The sequence below is a fragment of the Mobula hypostoma genome, chromosome 25, assembly GCF_963921235.1.
Source record: "Mobula hypostoma chromosome 25, sMobHyp1.1, whole genome shotgun sequence".
NCBI classification, from domain to species: domain Eukaryota; kingdom Metazoa; phylum Chordata; class Chondrichthyes; order Myliobatiformes; family Myliobatidae; genus Mobula; species Mobula hypostoma.
Window position 1 is genome coordinate 31589716 of NC_086121.1, and position 23029 is coordinate 31612744.

The following is a 23029-nucleotide window of genomic DNA, read 5'->3' on the forward strand; positions in this document are numbered from 1 at the left end:
ACCTACAAGGATTCAACATTTAAGGCAGAGTTTGATAGATTCTTGATTAGACAGGGCATGAAGGGGTACAGGGAGAAGGCAGAAGTTTGGGGCTGAGAGGAAAAATGGATCAACCATGATGAAATGGCAGAGAAGACTTGATGGGCCAAATTAGCTAACTCTGCTCTCATGTCTTATGGTCTTTTATAATTTTTCTTGCAACAAGAAATACGTTTTCTTTAGTTTATTGACAGTTTAATAAATTGAACACACACCTTCTCACTGCACAAGTCATAATTGTGACTTCCCCTTGGAAAGTGGACCAACTATCTGCATCTTTAACATGTGTTTGGAAGGAACAGCAAGCACTTTCCAGATTTATTTTAAACTTCTTGATCCTGAATGTATTTGCCCTAGGTTCAATAGTTTTCCACTAGCTGTGGGAAAAAAAAATCAGGACATTGATGTAGTCAGCTAACTTCAATATCTGATCAAAAGTAACCCCCAAACATTGACAATGAGGTAATAACCATATTATCAGTGTTAGCGGAAAGCAGTAAGATGTTCTCTCGTGACTATATGCATTGCCTGATCACGCAAAAAACAGAATGTTGTTTGTTTGAATAATCTTGATATCTGCAGAAGATAGTCTTATTCCACATTCCTGCTTGTGCAATTTACAGGCCTAGAGCTATTAGCATTATTCTTAGCATGTGATAAGTGACTTTAAGTGCAAATCCTTCAACTCCATATTAAGATCTACTTTTCAAAAATTAAAATGGCAAATTCATATTTCCTTCAAGTCTATCACTTATAATTTCTATTTGTAGTAGAAAGTTACCTTAACTCTCACTGAATGCAAACCTTTCAACATTAAATAGTATGCGGTCCTAAAAGTTTAATGAGAATAGATGCCCATCAAAACTTGTGTAATCTTTCATATTAGCAATGAAAGGACTTATCTCAAAATCCAGTGATTATCCTTCTTTACAGTGGGTGCAGCATTTGACTTGTGTCCTAAATGTAAATGAGAATGTGATCCACTTTTGGCTGGTCAAAAACGTATCACCTGTGGAGCCAACAGAAAATTCATTATCGCAGAACATAATTAGGTGGCCTGCACTGACAGTCATTGCTTGATCACCACAAGTATGGTGTGGTGATATTCTATTGTTCAGGGGAAGTATACCGGGTTATCTCAGCAGTAACCAAGAGCCATTTTGCTCCAGAAAACATATTTAACTAGCAACGTACACTACAATATAAAATATGACAGAAAAGAGTTAGTTCAGTTTTTTTCATTTATTCTTCTCTTGAAGATCCAACTTTGTTTGGGTTTTGGCATTTGTAAATAAATTTCAAAATACATCATTTAAAAAACACTGCCTCCATTCATCAAGTAATAACAAAGTTATTAATATCCAGCCAGTGGCCTTTAATAGCCATCAGCATGATTAGGTCATGTTTAAACATACAAAAATATTTTGCACTCTGCATGTAAAGTGATACAAAAACTTGTCTAGCTTCAAATCTCAATATAAACAGATTGTGAGCCACAGAGGAAGAGCCCATATGTATCACGAGGACTTCAGACCATAGGTTTTTGTATGTCCATATTTATTATTTTTAATCAGGCTTGAACATATTGGTGTTATTATCCTATAAGAAAAAGTGCACACTCATCGGTGATGTGTTCACCAATGACAAACCTGAAACATGTTGCTCTGGTCTACCTGCAAGATTGTCAGATTTGAACAGTGGTTTGTGCTACAGTGCCTTGCCAGATTATAATTCAACTAAAAATTTCCACCTCATTTCATCTGGTATGGTCGACTTCAACTCGAGTGTGACAATCCCACCCTTTGAAGATTAATACTTCTTCAGGAACAAGATCATTTACAACCTACATCTCGTAGCACTATTTGACATAATGGAACATGCAAAATTAATGTTCCAAAGGAGAAATGGAGCCAGGAGGATGCAAGTGTTAAAAGGTACAGAAACTGGAGATATCACAAAGTGGAGAGCTGTACAAAGAATGGTCTTCTCAGGTGGCACACAAATCGCTCAAGAACATGATGAAAGGAGTAAGACAAATGAGGCAAGTTGAGAAGAACACTCGGTGAAATTTGGCTGAAGGGGATTTAAAAAGTTAAGGAAATAAAGACCAAGTAGAATCAAAAGAAGGCAGGAATTTTGATATTGCATTAGGGAAATCAATTACGTAATATTAGGGCTTGCAAGAGGCAAAGTGCAGAAGGTTGGATAGGTTGCATTGTACATAACCCATCTGATAAATCTATTTTCATTATTTTAATTTTTTAAAGGAAGCAAGATTACTCACTGAAACAAGAGTAGGACATTTTGAAATAAAAGGCAGCAAAGTGTTGCAATTTCATCCACAAGTGTTCTCCACCAATGTTTCAAGTGATCTCTCTGCTCTTGACTTAATTGCTAAAAAGTATTTCATTTTTGAAAAGGCCTATCCATTTATTTAATATGCAGTGCCAGCATTTGTTTCATTGACGTTCTTGACAGCTAATTGGTGTTATCATTCAGTTAAAGCTAATCAGAAAGCAAAAATTGTTTCTCAGACCACAATAAAAACATGAATGTTACACAACTAATCAGTGGCTTAGTACAAAATGGAGGTTCTTATTATATGGAGGTTTTCAATATACAGTTTGGAATTAATACAACAGATTTTTTAAAATCTCAACTGTACAAAAAGATCTTCATTTCTTTGGTTCATCCTTAGTGATTAATGGAAAACAAAGTGTAGTTAAACCATAACAGAGAGTGGGAAAGAAGGGGATTCCAGAAGAGGTCAGACATTCCAAAAATGGCAGAGTACAAAACTTCACGACATGGGACTAAAGTGCTAAAACAAGTTCAGATATATTTCCTTATTTCATCAGAAGGAATGGGAGAGCAGGGATATTGAGAGTTTATACATTTACTGGCATCTCCATTCTTCTGTGCAATACAAATTTTAAATGTTACTGGAACAAGGTTGAGTCCTGCAATGAATTTGCAATGTTACTAACAGAAATAATTTAAGTTATATCTACAATACCGTTCCAGCATAGAAATGTTTACTACACTTCTTATACAAAGAAAGTGATTTGTCAATGGAAAATACAAGTTACAGCTTTAGATTTACTCAAATTATTATTAAACTTTTTAAAAAACAATGATACATGCACTTTGAGTACCTTCTACAGCCAATTCATTTTTCCAACCATCAACTGGTAGCATTACTGGCAGACAATACATTAGCTTGCTAGCATCAGGGAGCTTTATGAGAAAGTCAAGCTCCATCCTACCTACCCTACATCCATTAGCTTCATCTTTCAATTTTATTACAGCTAGTATTTACAGGTGCTAGCAACTAACTTTCCACTGAGTTAAGGAGGAAAATAATGAACCACGACCTCAATATCCACCCAAATGTGCACCCATCCACAAAATGAATCATCAGGATTTGGACCATTCTCCCTTTCCAACACCAGTGCTGATGAAGGTAAAATTACAGCACCTCTGGCTAGGATTGGCCTGAATGGGTGCTATTCCCGGTGTGTCGAAGTACGAATGCAGACTATGCATTTACCCACTTAATCATCTGGGGGAACATTACCACAGAGAGATACAGATTATAGGCACTTGGGCCTCTAAGTCAATTAAGTCTTAACTTTCAATTAATCTCACTTAAGAAATGTTTTAATGGGTCCTTGGAAGGTCATTACTAAAAGTAGATTGACTACTCAAGAATTCACCCAGCCAGGTACATAAAGCCAATTGCACAGCTCTAAGAATTAAATCCTGATGGTTTAAAGTGATGGAGCTAAACTTCTATAAATGGTGGCACCTATTAAAGTGATATTCCAAGATGGCAACCCTACAAATCTCTATATCAGACCATGTTTTGGGATATCATTGGGCTTTGGATGTATATTGCTCCTGAATGGTCAAATGGTGCTCAATGGCAATTCATACAAAGTGTTTTGTTAATTGTGCAAGATTGCAGAACTGCTCTTTAATCCTGATTTAGGTCAGAGTTACATCTATATTCTTCATTATAAATACTCCAAAATACAAAAAGACGATTAGTACTTCCAGCTATCAAAATCAATTTATAAAATTGGTACGGCTCAAGTCCAGTGAAGCACAGCTAGTATTCACTGTCACTATACACAGCTGCACATGCTCAGTGCTGCTTTTGAATTAAAAACACCGAAAGTAGCATATTAGGAGACACTAATTCACCTGCTGTTTGATTCCAACATAAAAATGCCCTATATAACTAATTTACATTGATCAATACAATGGATTGAAAATTACAGAATCTAGGTTCTGGTGCGATTTAAGCACTGGATGCAGGTTATTCCCCTGAAGACTCCTGCATTTTACATAGCATCCTCCCATTCAAGCATGATGGTTTGTGGCACAAAATACCTCAATCCAGTTTGGAATATGTTACCTACTTCAATCCAGTTATTAATATTTTGAACTTATTTAACTCTAGGGCAAGAATTCACTCTGGCACATGCAAAAGGCCAATTTAGTAGATTTTAATCAATCAAGCCTCATTTGCAATTAATATGCCAACTAAAATTATGCAGTCACTAACAGAAAGCAGAAAAATGCTGCTTGGTTGTGCAAGGTAGAAACAACTCCTGGGGAGCACTGTGGTCTATGAAGAGGGATGGGAAATAGCAAGGAAGATTCAAAGCCTCCTCGAGAGCCAGATGCAATGCCTCTTTTAATAAAGCAAATTGTATTCTGGCCCCCTTTTCGGCACTGACTACTGTTTTTTTGTGGGCTTGGCGATTAATCACATCAAACCCTGAAAATTATTTTCAAAAATTCAAGATTATTCTTGTGCCTGAAACTGCAGTTGGTCAAATCCATTACAGTGCCACAGCCCGCTTGCACCCACAGCCCTCCATCACCACCACTATAAACCCAGTTTTGAACCCCGCCTGCACGGTTTAAAATTAAATCCAGGAAATACAGATGGTAAAAAGAATTTTGATTATAAAAGCACACAAGTATAAGATGCATTTCTGGCTTTGGAATTGCTATCACACCCTGAAAATGGATCTTCTTTTTAAAATATCCTTTATGAAATGTGACTTAAAATTCCAAAAAATAACAAAATCAAAAAGTCATTGAAAATCTAATGACTGATGTCTTTTCAAAAAGTTAAAAGGTGCACAATTTACACCTAATTCTGAAAGCCTGAGCAAATTAAATTGTTGAAAACATAGCAACACACACAAAATGCTGGAGGAACTCAGCAGGCCAGGCAGCATCTATGGAAAGGAATACAGTCAACGTTTTGGGCCAAGACCCTTCAACAGGACTGGAGAAAAAAAGATGAGGAGTAGATTTAAAAGACGAGGGGGAGGGGAGAGAGAAACACAAGGTGATAGGTGAAACCAGGAGGGGGAGGGATGAAGTAAAGAGCTAGGAAATTAGTGAAAGATACAGGGCTAGAGAAGGGGGAGCCCATAGGAGCACAGAAGGCCATAGAAGAAAGAAACGGGGGGAGGAGCACCAGATAGAGGCGATGCGCAGGCAAGGAGATAAGGTGAGAGAGGGAAAAGGGGATGTGGAATGATGAAGGAGACTGGGATGAGCCATTACTGGAAGTTCGAGAAATCAGTGTTCATGGCCATCAGGTTGGAAGCTGCCCAGATGGAATACAAGGTGTTCCTCCAATCTGAGTGTGGCCTCATCGCGACAGTTGAGGAGGCCATGGATTGACACAGCGGAATGGAAATGGGAAGTGGAATTAAAATGGGTGGCCTCTGGCAAATGGAGTGTAGGCGCTCGGCAAAAGGGTCTCCCAATCTATGTCGGGTCTCACCGATATACAGGTCACACCGGGAACACCGGACAGAGTATATGGTCCCAGCAGACTCACAGGTGAAGTGTTGCCTCACCTGGATGGACTGTTTGGGGCCTTGAATGGTAGTGGGGGAGGATGTATAGGGGCAGGTGTAGCACTTGTTCCGCTTGCAAGGGCAAGTAACAGCATTTTGTGTGTGTGTTGCTTGCATTTCCAACATCTTCAGATTTTCTCTTGTTGTGTATTGAAAATATACAGTGGTTGATAAATGATGTTGAGGGCAAATGCTCTTTTGTGCTCTAGGACACAATTCATGCACAAAGGATTAAACTTAACGAAAGGTCATATGAAAATTCTGGAAACACCCACTAGATTAGGCAGCATGTATAGAAAAAGAAACAAAAGTTAATGGTTCAAGTCTGAGATCCTTCTTTGAAAAAGGGGTTGCCAACATGAAAAATTAACTCTGTTCCTCTTTCCACAGATGCCTGTTGACCTGTTCAGTGTGTCCAGCATTTTCTGCTTTTATTTCGCATTTGTCACATTTGCAGTCTGAATTGTTTATTAAGGAAAGGCTAGATAACTATTGTAAATCCCTTATTTCTCACAGTTTCAATCTCAGAGACAAGTACAAAATAATTCATCATATCCAGCACCAAACATTGACCAGGAAGGAATAAAACCTTTAAACCAGCCAGCATACAACATTTATATGATCTCAGCCTTTCCTGGGTCCAGCCTATTATACCAAAACCAGATTAACTCCTTACCCCCAGGAATAGCCTTAGGCCAAAGGTCAATACCATCAACCTGGGATGGGATATCACCAACAGTGGCATATAAAATCAAAAGGCTACTTCGTGAACTGGAAGTTCTATGCATTTATATACATGTATAAAAACATTGAAGTCAGAGTGCAATGAATATATTAATGATTCTTATCTTCAGTTGTCAAAAGTCTTTGCCCTTACTGACTTGAAGCACTTTGTGTTTCTTTGCTACATGTAGCAGTTATCATTTTACCCACCACTGGACGTGAATTTTTTCTGACTAGATTTGCAAGACATTGACATACAAAAGCTGGGGAATTAAGGGCATTTATAACGTTTTCTGAATGGAGAGTTTTCTACCTGACAAAGAGGGTTCTTACTAGCAGTACAATTTCACTTGGAGTAAAGTGCTTTACAATGTGATTGCAGTAAAACAAATTAGTTCAAATTCCAATATTTGCAAAACCATTCTCTACAAGATTCCTTCAATGAACAATACTTTGTGCAACCCAAGACAATGAATGCCAGCTAAACATTCAATTGACAACAAATCCCACCCTCACTTGTTACTCCCATCTCCCTCAAATACAAGTTTAAGGAAAATTACCACTGTCATTAATTACTGAAAAATAAATTTTAAGTATAGTATAATTAATCTGTGCTCCTGAAGGCCATAAATATGATACAAATCATCCAAATTGTACTATAGATGAGATTTTATTCTTCATTTAACATGCAATTATTAATACTTTTGATAAAAGCAGCATTGACAATTATTCAGATTAGGGACCAGCTGTAAAAAGAAATCTAAATGCAAACCATACCTTGATTTAGATTTGTGGTTTAGCACCATTAACAGGGTCAGGTTTGGGACTGTTCTTCCTAGTCAAATTTCAGTGAAATTTGGCATCACATAGAAGGACGGAGAAGAATTAAAATGAAATTGCTTCCTCTTTGAACAGGAAGCAGCCTGAACACCTTGTTTCTTTTGGAGTGAAATTCATTTGTACTTTCTTTAAAAACATTATCTAATCTTAAAAGTCTTTAAAAGAGAAAAAAATTACCTCAGGCAACCAGAGCAGAACTGAGCTCAAAAATATCATTTTTATAAACAAGAGATACAATGTATCACATGATGCACCATTTCACCATTGAATTCAACAAGTGCAAAATTCACACATAGATCTGATGACACAGAAGTAAACCAGGTTGTCTTGACTGTTCCACTGAGGTTGTTTCACTTCATGCAAACTCAGATCCCCTCCCTGGAGTGAAGTTTTTGCTACGCTCAAATCATAGAGGGCATAACACAGAATGCCTCAAGTGACCATTAGCAGAAACTCATTCAATGTCACCATAGCCTGTGTTGATGCAAATTCCGACTGAGGACGGACCGGACATCTGACGTAAACCTGGAAGGTGCAGGAAAGAAAAATTAATTGGAAGCACAAGCATTTCTAATTACTTATCCCTCCAAAGCTCACTTCACTGAGATAAGCGTGGACATTTTTCCCCAGTGCAGGAGACTAGAGGGGTGACTTTTTGGAGGTTTATAAAATCATGAAGGGCACAGATAAAGTGAATAGCCACAGACTTTTCCCCCAGGATAGGGGAGTCCAAGCCAGCAGTTTAATTTGAGAAGATAATGGTGAGTATATAGGGCAAACTGCAAGAGAAACTGGTAGAGGCAGGGAGAATTACAACATTTAAAATACACTTGAACAGGTATCTGCATAGGAAAGGGTTAAAGGGATGCCGGTCAAACGTAGGCTAACGGGACTTGCTTTGACAGCCATCTCGTTCGATATGGACAAATTAAGCCGAGAGGCTGTTTCCAAGCTGTAAAGCTCCAAGACACCTCGTCCTATTTTTGTCTTTCAAAGGTGAATGGTAAACAGTAACAGTGGGGTTTAAACAGATCCATGGAATTAAAAATTTAATTCAAGTCAAGTAAAATGGTAAATAATCTATCCATAATCATATGATGTCAGTTAAGCTATATAATAAACAAGAGGCATGACAGGACACCTCAGACCCATGGAATTCACATTCTGCACCACATGGAAATTCTAGGATTTGGCCAGAGTCCTGGACAAACACAGGAGCAGGAGGTGTAGCCAACAGGAAGAGCCCGAGTTTCAGGTTTTAGAAATCAAGGAGCAACTGATGACATTATCAGGGACATTAGGCTAAGTGTTTTGTGGAGAGTCACCCTATTGGGGAGAGTGCTAGTAAAGCAGAATGGTGACTGCAAGGCAGACAATAAAAAAAAGTAGATAATTCAAGAAACCTTGGGGCTCCTCAGCCTCCAATAAGTATTCAGTTCAGAGTAAAGTTGGGCAAATTGTTTCCTGAGGAGTGTGCCAGAGTCAAGTCTATCACCATTGCATAGAGAAAAGGATCAAAGGAGTAAATGTTATATTTTTTCCATGGTTAGGGCAACTATTTTGAGATTGAAGAAAGTTCTGGATGGGGGAAAGTGAATAGGCAGTATCAATAACATAGGCAGCAAAAAGGAGGATTTTCAAGTCCCAGTTCAGGTTCTACCGCAACGAAACAGAAAACAGGATCAAAACCAGCATGTCAGTAAGGCAGAAAACTCCTGATTATTCCTTGTACCATCCACTTCAACTGCACAAGTGCACACATACAGAAATGGGAAAATAGCAGAAAATGCACAGCTGGAATAACAATGCAGGAAGGAAGTCTCAATAGTCCTAGAGGTGATGGGACCTGTTCAAACCAGGGCCCCACGAAAAATGTAGGACCAATGATCTCAGAAGACGATGAACTGGTGCTCTTGGGGGTGGGGTGGGGGGAGAGAATAGATTTAAAACTAATTTCGCAGGGCGATGGCACAAAAAAGTAGGAATGAAAAGAGCAATGAGAGAGTTCAAAAAGCAATAAATAATCTGCTGGAGGGAATCAGTAAGTCAGGCAAGATCCATGGAGGAGATGGACAGTCGGTTTTGAGTCTAGAACATTCATATGGTTTGAGAGTGGAAGGAAATATAAAGAGGTAGGTGGGACAGGTCTGATCTGCTGGGAGCTGGCATGAACCTGATGGATTAAATGGCCTCCTTTTGTGTTGTAATAAGATAGAAAGAATCCGTTTGGAAAGATCAAGCAGTATTCACTGTGAGTATTAAAGATATTTTGGCGCAGGCGTGACCTGTACAAAAAGGACGGGTTACACTTGAATCCTAGGGGGACCAATATCCTGGCAGGGAGATTAGCGGGGGCTACTGAGGTGACTTTAAACTAGAATGGTTGGGGGGTGGGAATCAAATTAAAGAGGCTAGGCGAGAGGAGGTTAGTTCACAACAGGGGGATGGGAACCAGTGCAGAGAGACAGAGGGGTGTAAAGTGAGGGTAGAAGCAAAAAGTACTAAGGAAAAAAGTAAAAGTGGCAGGCCGACAAATCCAGGGCAAGCATTAAAAAGGGCCACTTTTCAACATAATTGTATAAGGGCTAAGAGAGTTGTAAAAGAGCGCCTGAAGGCTTTGTGTGTCAATGCAAGGAGCATTCGTAATAAGGTGGATGAATTGAAAGTGCAGATTGTTATTAATGATTATGATATAGTTGGGATCACAGAGACTTGGCTCCAGGGTGACCAGGGATGGGAGCTCAACATTCAGGGATATTCAATATTCAGGAGGGATAGACATGAAGGAAGGGGAGGTGGGGTGGCGTTGCTGGTTAAAGAAGAGATTAACGCAATAGAAAAGAAGGACATAAGCCGGGAAGATGGGAATCGATATGGGTAGAGCTGTGTAACACTAAGGGGCAGAAGACGCTGGTGGGAGTTGTGTACAGGCCACCTAACAGTGGTAGTGAGGTTGGAGATGGTATTAAACAGGAAATTAGAAATGTGTGCAATAAAGGAACAGCATTTATAATGGGTGACTTCAATCTACATGTAGATTGGGTGAACCGAATTGGTAAAGGTGCTGAGGAAGAGGATTTCTTGGAATGTATGCGGGATGGTTTTTTGAACCAACATGTCGAGGAACCAACTAGAGAGCAGGCTATTCTGGACTGGGTTTTGAGCAATGAGGAAGGGTTAATTAGCGATCTTGTCGTGAGAGGCCCCTTAGGTAAGAGTGACCATAATATGGTGGAATTCTTCATTAAGATGGAGTGACATAGTTAATTCAGAAACAAAGGTTCTGAACTTAAAGAGGGGTAACTTTGAAGGTATGAGACGTGAATTAGCTAAGATAGACTGGCAAATGACACTTAAAGGATTGACGGTGGATATGCAATGGCAAGCATTTAAAGGTTGCATGGATGAACTACCACAATTGTTCATCCCAGTTTGGCAAAAGAATAAATCAAGGAAGGTAGTGCACCCATGGCTGACAAGAGAAATTAGGGATAGTATCAATTCCAAAGAAGAAGCATACAAATTAGCCAGAGAAAGTGGCTCACCTGAGGACTGGGAGAAATTCAGAGTTCAGCAGAGGAGGACAAAGGGCTTAATTAGGAAGGGGAAAAAAGATTGAGAGAAAACTGGCAGGGAACATAAAAACTGACTGTAAAAGCTTTTATAGATATGTAAAAAGGAAAAGACTGGTAAAGACAAATGTAGGTCCCCTGCAGACAGAAACAGGTGAATTGATTATGGGGAGCAAGGACATGGCGGACCAATTGAATAATTACTTTGGTTCTGTCTTCACTAAGGAGGACATAAATAATCTTCCAGAAATAGTAGGGGACAGAGGGTCCAGTGAGATGGAGGAACTGAGCGAAATACATGTTAGTAGGGAAGTGGTGTTAGGTAAATTGAAGGGATTGAAGGCAGATAAATCCCCAGGGCCAGATGGTCTGCATCCTACAGTGCTTAAGGAAGTAGCCCAAGAAATAGTGGATGCATTAGTGATAATTTTTCAAAACTCGTTAGATTCTGAACTAGTTCCTGAGGATTGGAGGGTGGCTAATGTAACCCCACTTTTTAAAAAAGGAGGGAGAGAGAAACCGGGGAATTATAGACCGGTTAGCCTAACGTCGGTGGTGGGGAAACTGCTGGAGTCAGTTATCAAGGATGTGATAACAGCACATTTGGAAAGCGGTGAAATCATTGGACAAAGTCAGCATGGATTTGTGAAAGAAAAATCATGTCTGACGAATCTCATAGAATTTTTTGAGGATGTAACTAGTAGAGTGGATAGGGGAGAACCAGTGGATGTGGTATATTTGGATTTTCAAAAGGCTTTTGACAAGGTCCCACACAGGAGATTAGTGTGCAAACTTAAAGCACACGGTATTGGGGGTAAGGTATTGGTGTGGATAGAGAATTGGTTAGCAGACAGGAAGCAAAGAGTGGGAATAAACGAGACCTTTTCAGAATGGCAGGCGGTGACTAGTGGGGTACCGCAAGGCTCAGTGCTGGGACCCTAGTTGTTTACAATATATATTAATGACTTGGATGAGGGAATTAAATGCAGCATCTCCAAGTTTGCGGATGACACGAAGCTGGGTGGCAGTGTTAGCTGTGAGGAGGATGCTAAGAGGATGCAGGGTGACTTGGATAGGTTGGGTGAGTGGGCAAATTCATGGCAGATGCAATTTAATGTGGATAAATGTGAAGTTATCCACTTTGGTGGCAAAAATAGGAAAACAGATTATTATCTGAATGGTGGCCGATTAGGAAAAGGGGAGGTGCAACGAGACCTGGGTGTCATTATACACCAGTCATTGAAAGTGGGCATGCAGGTACAGCAGGCGGTGAAAAAGGCGAATGGTATGCTGGCATTTATAGCGAGAGGATTCCAGTACAGGAGCAGGGAGGTACTACTGCAGTTGTACAAGGCCTTGGTGAGACCACACCTGGAGTATTGTGTGCAGTTTTGGTCCCCTAATCTGAGGAAAGACATCCTTGCCATAGAGGGAGTACAAAGAAGGTTCACCAGATTGATTCCTGGGATGGCAGGACTTTCATATGAAGGAAGACTGGATGAACTGGGCTTGTACTCGTTGGAATTTAGAAGATTGAGGGGGGATCTGATTGAAACGTATAAAATCCTAAAGGGATTGGACAGGCTAGATGCAGGAAGATTGTTCCCGATGTTGGGGAAGTCCAAAACGAGGGGCCACAGTTTGAGGATAGAGGGGAAGCCTTTTAGGACCGAGATTAGGAAAAACTTCTTCACACAGAGAGTGGTGAAGCTGTGGAATTCTCTGCCACAGGAAACAGTTGAGGCCAGTTCATTGGCTATATTTAAGAGGGAGTTAGATATGGCCCTTGTGGCTACGGGGGTCAGGGGGTATGGAGGGAAGGCTGGGGCGGGGTTCTGAGTTGGATGATCAGCCACGATCATAATAAATGGCGGTGCAGGCTTGAAGGGCCGAATGGCCTACTCCTGCACCTATTTTCTATGTTTCTATGTTTCTATACTGTGACTATTACGGGTGCTGGACTTCCTAACCAACTGATCTCAGAATGAGTGCACAATCACTCCTCCCTCCCCATCATCCTCAACATGGGTGCTACCCCTCCTCCCCAGGGCTGTGTGCGGAACCCATTGCTGTATACTCTACTCACACATGACTACACGGCCAACCACCCGGGTAATCATATTGTCAAGTTCGCCGATGACACGACAGTGGTGGGGCTCATCACCAACATTGAGATAGCCTACAGAGAGGAGGTGAAAGAGCTCGACGCCTGGTGCAAGGCAAACAACCTCTTTCTCAGTGTCAACAAGGCAAAGGAAATGGTTATTGACTTCAGAAGAACTTGCACCACTCTCACTCATCTTTACATTGGCGGCACAGCAGTAGAAACTGCAAGCAGTTTCAAATTCCTTGGAATGCACATCTCGCACAACCTCTCACGGTAACAGTACACATCCTGCACAAATAAGGAAAGTTCACCAACACCTTTAGTTTCTGAGGAGGCCGAAGAGAGCTAGACTATGCACATCTATACTCACATCCTTCTACATATGTGCAGTAGAGAGCATCCTAACAAGCTGCATCACTGCATGGTACAGAAACGGCACTGCCGCAGACAGCAGGCTCTAAAACGGGTAGTCAAAACTGCTCAACACACCACTGGCACCAGCCCACTCGCCATCGAGGATACCTTATATAGATATCTGATATATTAATATTTGTTTTTATTATGATTGCGTTCTTTATCTTATTATGCTTTTTTTATGCTGTATTGGATCCAGAGTAACAATTATTTTGTATCCTTCACACTTGTGTACTGGAAATGATAATCCTGAATCTTTGAATGCTTTAAGCTCCAGCTGGTGAGGAGGAAGGCTGCAAAGGAACGACAGAGATCTGTAAAACCCTCAGAGCACCGATATTGGGAAACTTTTAACTATTCAAATACAGACTGAGATAGCAGAATTTTAAAAAATGGGAAGGAAGTTCTGAAATGTGTTCATAAGGATATTCTTGATCAGCTTCTGCTCCAATAAGGCAGTGTTATTGGATTTAGTTCTGTAATGATCAATTTGAAGGGGGTGGGGTGAGGGGGGGGGAGGAGGAGGAGATCTAGGAAAGAACAATTATAATAGTATTAGGCTAAGAATAGATATGTTAATGGACATAGATAATTCCAAGGTTTAAAAAAGACAATTAAGAGGTAATTTCACTAAGTTGAGAACAAATCTAGGGAAAGTTGGCATCAGAGCTTGTCAGGCATTAACTGAAAGATTTTTTTCAGCTTGGTATGTTCCCCTGTGGATATAGGGAATTGGATGAGCAAGAAACTAAAGTAGAACATCAAATAAGATGGAAACTCAACTGTTTGCCAAGGATTCAGAAAGAAAAGGGAGACCCAATAAAATGTCCGCATAAAAATTAGAAGGAGCTAGAACGAAAAGTGGTGAGCCAATCAATGACAAAAGCAAGATGTAAATTTCTTCTTTAGTCTTTGACTAGTGCACAACTACCCTTTCAACCTTCTTCCAATTCTCATACTATTTTTTTGAGGGCTCATTTTCATGGATACAAAGAGCATGGCTAAAACACTAAATGAAGACTTTACATAGCCTTCATTAAAGAAAATGTTCGGACAAAAGATGTAGTTGAGATTTTGAATGGACTAAAAACTGGTAGAAGGACTAGAAATGCTTGTTGCAATCAGAAGGGATTAACCACCTGTCCAGATGGGATAAAATCCTGGGTTTTAGAGGGAAGGAAAAGGGAAAATTGCAGAGGCTTTGGCAAAAATTTTCCAAACATCCATAGATTTACAATGACACCTGAAGACTAGAAAATTACAAATATTAAATCTTTGTTTAAAAAATAATAATATGCAGGGATAAACCTAGTAACTGCAGACCAATTGATTTATCCTTTGTGGGAAGAATTCTAGAAACAAACTAGGCCCATTTTTGGTTTAATTAATGGTAGCTGGCATGGATTTGTTAAAGGCAATTAATGTCTAATCAAATTTGATTATTGTCTTTTGACAGAGAAGTGACAAATAATAGTGAGGTGCTGGAGGCAATATACACAAAAATGCTGAAGGTCGAGCAGCATACACAGTAGGAATTTAATACTGTAGCTGACTTTTTGGGCCAAGACCCTTCACAAGGTGCCTGAAGTGGTTAATAGGGAATAAAAGAGGATGTAGCAGCATAGATAAAAAAAAAATTGGTCAAGTAACAGGAAACAGTAGTCATGACAGTATATTTTTGATCAGAGAACTATAGGATTTCCCCTGGGTTCTGTACAAAGACTCTACTTTCCTTAATAAATATTAATGATTTGGATTTGGATTTAGAGAGTGCAATTTCCAAATATGCAGATGACAAGAAGGCATAATAAACTATGCGGAGGATAATCAAAGACTAAGCAGACACTGAGAGCTGATAAAGTGGGTGGATAGGTGACAGATGAAGTTTAATGTTGAGAAATGCGTGGTGTTGAGCACAATTCTAAAAAAGGAGCAAGCACAGAGAAATCTGGGCTGTATATGTGCAGAGTTCATTGAAAGCAGCAGGATAGGGTTTAGAAAGTGATTTATAAACACGTATGCGCCTATGTACATACATATACACACACACACACACACACACACGATCCTGGTCTAAGGGGCATTAAGTACATGTATAAAGGGGATCACAAATTTTTACTAAACAGTGGTTCGATAATAAATGAGGTATCATGTCCACTTTCCAGTATCACTCTTTCAGAAAGACATGAAAAGCTCTGATGAGCAGAAATGATTTACCAAAATGATTACACAGATGAGGAACTTCTGGTTATATGAAGAAATTTAGGGGTGTTCTCATCAGAACTGAGGTTACAAGGACATCTGACAAAAAGTATTTAATATCATGAAGGATGTGCATAGAGCAGGTCATGCAAAGCTGTTTTCTTCTTCAGAGGGATCAAGAATCAGGTGACACAGAATAACAATTATTGACAAAAGAACCAACATTGACAAGTGGATGGGGCCGTTAACACGTCATAAAGAGAAATGGTGGAAGATGCCAATAATGGTATTCAAAATGTCATAATTTCCAAATGAATAAAAATTATAGGGCCATATGGAATGGCAAGGACTGGGACTGGGTGGACAGTGGGTATGAAATTAGAGAGGCCATATGGTGTCATTCTGTGCAGCAACCATTCTGTAGTTCCACACCTAGGAGGAATTAAATTCTCACTGAAATGCCTGCAGGCATTTGGTACCTACCACTATTTCAGACAATGCCCATACATTTTGGTTCAGTAGGGAACCAAACAGGAACGTTGGGGGAGAAATGTCTACTTCCACAGATGGACTGGGTCATGGCACTGATCAACAATCAAAATTTAGCAGCAACTCTAATTCAGTAGGAAATGCTGACATGACTAAGGTTAGACCAAATAGGTTGAAAGAGGTCCTCGTGAGTCTGGGTCTGTGTTGTAAATTCTACAATTCATCCTTTAGTGCCAGAGTTGAAGAACCAACTGCCGAATGTTTTGATACAATGGGTGGAGGAGGGCGGGTGAGGGGACAGTATATCAACAAAACTTAGTTTAACTAATACAGCACAGACATGCAATTGAATCTATATCCATCTTAGGCAGTAGAGTTTTAATACATTAAAGTCTTCTCCACTTTTGAAACTACTATATGTGATATTATAAACTCAAATGTTGACAGAAGGAACACAAAAAAGATTAAGAATACTTTGAACAATCTCTTGGAAAGCCATGCAAATAAATCACAATTATTAAATAACTGTTAAAGTGAAAGCAAAACCTATCAGTTGAGGGTAGAACAAAATCAAAACGTCCTGTACTTCAAAATTCAGAGTCAACCTACCTTAATGCATCAAGCATAGGTAAAAGGTTTAATAAAGCTGTATCTCCAGGATCACTGAACCAGGATTTGATAGGAATAGCATTATCTGTGAAAGTGGAAAGAAAAAAAAACAGGAGAAACATAACTTTCCCAACAAAACAAGGCAACGGCAAAGTGTTCTCTTCTGAACAGCAGATTATCACACTTCTGCTATCTAAATGTAATGTCCCCTCCCTATATAGTCACAAGTTCCACTCATTTTAATGTAAGTAATGTAGAAACAACCTCAACACTATCACTTGTCAAAAACTACTTCATTTTGTAATTCCATGTTGACATTAACCAACTTTATTACTGCCCCAATATCATTTTATTAATAGATTCCAACGTTTTTGTTACTTAAGTCAAGTGAACAGGTTTATAATTTCCTAAACAGCAGGAATTCTGCAGATGCTGGAAATTCAAGCAACACACATCAAAGTTGCTGGTGAACGCAGCAGGCCAGGCTGCATCTCTAGGAAGAGGTACAGTCGACGTGTCAGGACGAAGGGTCTTGGCCTGAAACGTCGACTGTACCTCTTCCTAGAGATGCTGCCTGGCCTGCTGCGTTCACCAGCAACTTTGATGTGTGTTGCTTATAATTTCCTACTTTTTTTCCCTCTTCTGCTACCTTAAATAGTGATACTACCTTGAATCTGTGGGAACTTTTCCAGAATCCAAGGAATTTTGGAATGTAACAATTATGCATTTCCCTCCTTCAAAATACAAGTCAGAGTTATTCAGTATGGAAACAGGCCTTTGACCCAATTTGTCCATTCCAATTGCCCAGTGAGCTAGTCCTATCTGCCTGCAATTGCCCTCTAAACCTCACCTATTCATGTACTTATCTAGATGGCTTTTAAATGTTACTAACGTGCCCGCCTCAACCACAGTTTCTGTCAGCTCATCCCACATATACATAACCCTTGCCTGAAGAAACAGAACCTGATGTCCCTTTGCAATCTCTTCCCTCTGATTTCAACCCTATACCCTCTTGCCCTTAAGTACAGCCTCCTTGAGGGAAAAAAGACTATTACTTTCACCTTGTCTATGCCTCTCATAATCTTTTTTTTATAGAACACAGAAATTTACAGCACATTACAGGCCCTTCGGCCCACAATGTTGTGCCAACCATGTAACCTACTCTAGAGACTGCCTAGAACTTCCCTAGCGTATAGCCCTCTATTTTTCTAAGCTCCATGTACCCATCTAAGAGGCTCTTAAAAGACCCTATTGTATTGATAAACTTCTATCAGGTCTCCCCTCAACCTCTGATGCTCCAGAGAAAGTAAACCAAGTTTGTCAAAAATCTTCTTGTATCCTCCAATCCAAGCAGTATTCTGGTAAACTTCCTCTGCACCCCCTCTAAAGCCTTCACATGAAGGTCCTGAGACTTAATTGCTTCAGACCCATTAATATCTCCATTAGACATCTTTTAACTAATGTTAATATCCTTCATTTTTTATTTACTATATTCATGCAGTTTTCCACCCTTCATAGGGTTTACTGTTTCCTTCAACAAAATGGTCCCTGAATATGTCATTTCCTGATTTAATTTCTTACAATCTGGCCTAGTGTTTCTTGCTAGTACAGGCTTGTATTCTATTTTTCCTTCCTTATTAATGCTTTCTTGCTGCTTCGCTGAAATGTTGCCTCAGGCTAAATACTTTGGGGCGAGAGTTACAAACCTCTTCCTTTGATCTAATATTGTCTTTTAACTTCATGTTTGCCACAGTGAGACCACTTTTGGGTGTTTTGTCTGAAAGGAGGATATACATTTATCATAATCTATATACAATTCTTGAAAATTAGCCACATCTGACTTACTGTTGCACATTTTAGATGTAGCTTCTCAATCTCTCACAGCCTATTCACAACTCATCCTTTTTGCAATTTGCTATCTGTAGTCATTCAGAGTTAAGCCCTAAGCTTTAGACTAAACTGAACCACTTTCCAAGTTTTATATGAAATTCTTTATTATAATCACCCTTCCCCAAAGGCCACTTAACTACCAGGTCATCAATTAATCTTTTTTCATTACACAATACTATATCCAAAATAGCCTGTTCCCTTGATGATTCCTCAGTATACTGTACTAGAAAACCAATTCATCCTCCATCTATTTGAGCTGCTAATTTGATTTAACTTCTCTATGCCAACTAATGATTATTATAATACCTCTGTTTAACTCACCTCCAATTTGCACTATGGCCTGCTGGAGAAAGTGGAGATGCATGTACAAATCCCATCATTGTTTTCTGTCCCAGGCTGTTTCTTAGCTTCACTCCAATTCATTTTTTTTTTGTGTGATTTTCACAGCCAAATATCTTCAAATTCACCCTCGCTGCCTTTATTCCAACACTCGCAACACGCTGGAGGAACTCAGCAGGTCGGGCAGCATCTGTGGAAAAGATCGGTTGATGTTTCAGGCCGGAACCCTTCGTCCTGAAACGCCGACCGATCTTTTCCACGGATGCTGCCCGACCTGCTGAGTTCCTCCAGCGTGTTGTGAGTGTTGCTTTGACCCCAGCATCTGCAGATTATTTTGTGTCTGCCTTTATTCCATTGCTTAGTTTTAGGACCACCCTGCTCTTTTTCCATTATATCCACCTCTGCCATGTTATACGTTCTGGAATATTTAATTCCAAATCTTTGTCACTTTGCAACTACATCTAATTAATTGCTATTAAATTGTGCCCATCTATTTCTATATTCAGAATTAGCTCACTATCTGGTTTGAAACGCTACATGTTTTCAGATAAGGAACCTTAGCTTTATCTTTCTACCATTTTCCCACTATTCTACGCTAATCGGAGGCATACTCGTATCATAGAGTCAAAGAAAATTACAGCACAGAAATAGGCCCCTCAGCCCATCTACTCATGCCAAACCATTTAAACTGCCGACTCCAGTCAACCTGCACCTGGACCATAGCCTTCCGTACCCTTACCATCATGTACCTATCCAAACTTCTCTTAAAACATTGAAATCGAGCTCGCATGCACCACTTGCACTGGCAGCTTGTTCCACATTCTCATGAGCCTCTGAGTGAAGACGTTTCCCCTCACATTCCCCTTAAACTTTTCACCTTTCACCCTTAACCTCTAGTTGTAGTCCCACCCAACCCCAGTGGAAAAAGCCTGCTTGCATTTACCCTATCTATAACCCCCATAATTTTGTATATCACCGTCAAATCTACCCTTAATCTTCTATATTCCAAGGAACAAAGTCCTAATCTATTCAATCTTTCCTTATAAGTCAGGTCCTCCAGTCTCAGGAACATCTTTTGAATTTTCTCTGTACTCTTTCAACCTTATTTACATCTTTCCTGTATTTACATCTTTCCATTTGTATGCATGATCCTTTGTGACAGGCTCCGGTTTTCATTACCTATTCTGCAATCTTGTATTATTGCCTTAGTTCTTTTCCCTTCCTGTCAAACCCATGAAATCTTATTATTAATATAAAATACTTCAATTATTGCATTTGACACACGAAAAGGAATATCAAGTTTATGCCACCTATCCGCCAAGCCTCATCCAAGTGTTTTACCAGTAATGAGTAGTTGGCACTTATCATCTAGACTGAAGGCACATTGACATAATATTAAATATGCTACAGTTAGAGGAGATCACATACAGTAGCCTTTAAGAAACTTTTAAAGGATAAGTGACTGGTTATGCAATGAGAATATATTTCTGGTGCTATCACTAAATACACTGCACTATTCCTTGGCAGGAAAAGCATGCACTTAAAAAAAAGATTCCACCTCCAGTCAAAGTCTTAAAAATCTGATCCAATTTTATTGACAATTAACTTTTAATCATCCAGAAACTTTGCACTCTTCAAATTTACTGCAAAATTTTCACATTTGAAACTCTAGAAGAGCACAACAGGAAAAGCTAAAAATGACTGAAGGATTATGAAGTCACAATCTTACCTGGATGCCCCCTGTACGCACTTGGTGAATTATCTAATATTACAATGCTGGAGAGGTCGTTGTGAATGGCTGCAAGATCTTTCACATAGCTGCCCAATTCAAGCGTACAATGCTATGCAAAAAAAAAAAATTTCAGAAAGGTACAAGACTGCATTCAGTGTAATTTCTTTTAAAAAAAAAGGATTAAACAAGCCATTTTCAATTTGTTTGTTTTTTCATTCATCAAGTCAACAAGTATTACTATCGCTCAATTGACACCATTTGTTATCTACCCATTTAGGCGAGCATCATTTAAAGTAGAACAGGGGTATGCTGCAAAGTTTCCTTTGTATGGCAACATTTTATAGACTCGCACTTTTTAAATAATAACTTGCTGCTTTGATGATCCATCCAAAGTGGATTACCTAATAATTCCCCCATTACATTCTGTCTGACATCTTCTCACTTAATTTACCTATATCCCTTTACAGGCTCTGTGCACCCTCCACGGCAGCTGCCAACCCATCTATCTTTGTAGCACATGTTAACCTGACTATGATGCACTCAATCCCTCCATCCAAGTCAATAATAGAGGTTGAAATTAGCCAAGGCTCTAATACTCTTCCCTATGGCCTATTCAAAAATGATCTGATAATATTGACTAAGTTTTCTGTTAGTCAGTTATTCCATATCCATATATTACCCTCAAACACTAAACTTATGCATCTTTGCAAGCACTTTTCTATAAAGACAGATACACTACAAACAATAGTTTCTCCTTAACCACCCTCTTTGTTAAATTCTCAAAGAAAAAATATATATAAAAATATGAAAGGGAATTGTGTTTGACATATTCACTAGATATATATATCTCCAGTAAAAGTATTGCAATTCCAATTTCATAAAATTATGTGACTTTAACTGATTGTTTTACGATTTTCTAAACTGTCTGACAATCTCAATAAGGGATTCCAGCATAATCAACTGACTTACAACACCCTGGTTTGTTTCTCTCATTACATTTGTAGCCTTCTGATCCTCTGAAACGTCTCCAGAACCCAGAGAACTTTAGTAGATCATAACCAACAATCACCATCTCAGCAGTTAATTCCTCAACTCCTTAGGTTTCAGACATTGGTGACTTGGTAGCCTTCAACTCATTAGTTTTTCCTTAGTACACTTTCTTCTGATGACAGATTGTTTTAAATTCTTCCCTCCCTATAACCCTTGATTATTTATAATTGCAGGGATGCTTTTAATATCTTTAACCATCAACTAAAAATAATTATTCAGAATGTCTGTCACTTTTCTATTTTCCAGTGATATTTTCCTTGATACATCCTCAAAGTGACTTAGATTTATTTCAGTTACTACCTTCCTTTTTCAAAAAAAAAACATACTTGTGGAAGACCTTATAATTATCTTATTCTTCAACGTTTGTCTCTGCTGACTTCTAAAAATGAGAAATGGTACACTCACATGAAAACCACTACTCTGCAATTTAAACCAATGACAGTAATTCACTACATGTATGGAACCTCCCCTCAACTGTGGTTTAAAAGGTCACTTTCTAGTGCAGTTTAAAGTCAATCATATTATTGGATCTTGTGTCACATTATGTTCAAAGTAGGTAAGATTGGCCAATTTCACTCTTCAAATTGAAGTCGTCATGATATCTCCTCTAGTTAAAATGGTGACCCCTCTAAATCAAGCAGCAATGCTCAATGCTAAAGATAGAGTATGAAGTTTACTTATGACAAGGTATCAAGTTTAAAACCAGACTGGAGGTTTGATATATTATCAGTAGTGGAAACAAACCCTTAAACATGCACTACTAAAAATTTGAATGCATAAGTGAAAACAAATGGAGATGAAATCACATGTCCAGGAGGTGGACAGACCACCCTCAAGAGAGCAACACTTCACTCAATAAAATATTTCAGACATACCCTCACTTTCTGTAGTGAGGCTAGATACTGTGTTGCTACGTACCTGTCTGTAGTAGCGTCGGTTTAATATTTTCTTGTTGTTGTCTAGTTTGTCTGCTACAGCTGCACCATAAATCTCCATACTAGCAGTGAAAATCACCAATTCATACCACTGGCTGGCCTGGTTAAAAAACAAGTAATTTGTGATATGCAATTACAATTCAAATTTAAACTATCTCTTTCTGATGAAAAATCACAGGGTTTGCATTGCATTAAAGTTT

The 23029-nt window shown here is 39.1% G+C and overlaps 1 protein-coding gene across 1 annotated transcript in view; it reads right to left on the minus strand.

Annotated features, from left to right (window-relative positions):
- Positions 1 to 1276: 1276 nt before the first annotated feature.
- The window catches only part of LOC134337764 (CTD nuclear envelope phosphatase 1-like), a 44526-nt gene continuing 22773 nt past the window's right edge, over positions 1277 to 23029 (minus strand). The window contains exons 5-8 of the mRNA XM_063032996.1: positions 22813 to 22929; positions 20842 to 20953; positions 16884 to 16968; positions 1277 to 8015 (exon numbers count right to left, since the gene is read on the minus strand). Coding sequence (XP_062889066.1) covers positions 7955 to 8015; positions 16884 to 16968; positions 20842 to 20953; positions 22813 to 22929 — 375 coding nt within the window. The 3' untranslated portion in view covers positions 1277 to 7954. The remainder of the gene's footprint in view (positions 8016 to 16883; positions 16969 to 20841; positions 20954 to 22812; positions 22930 to 23029) is intronic.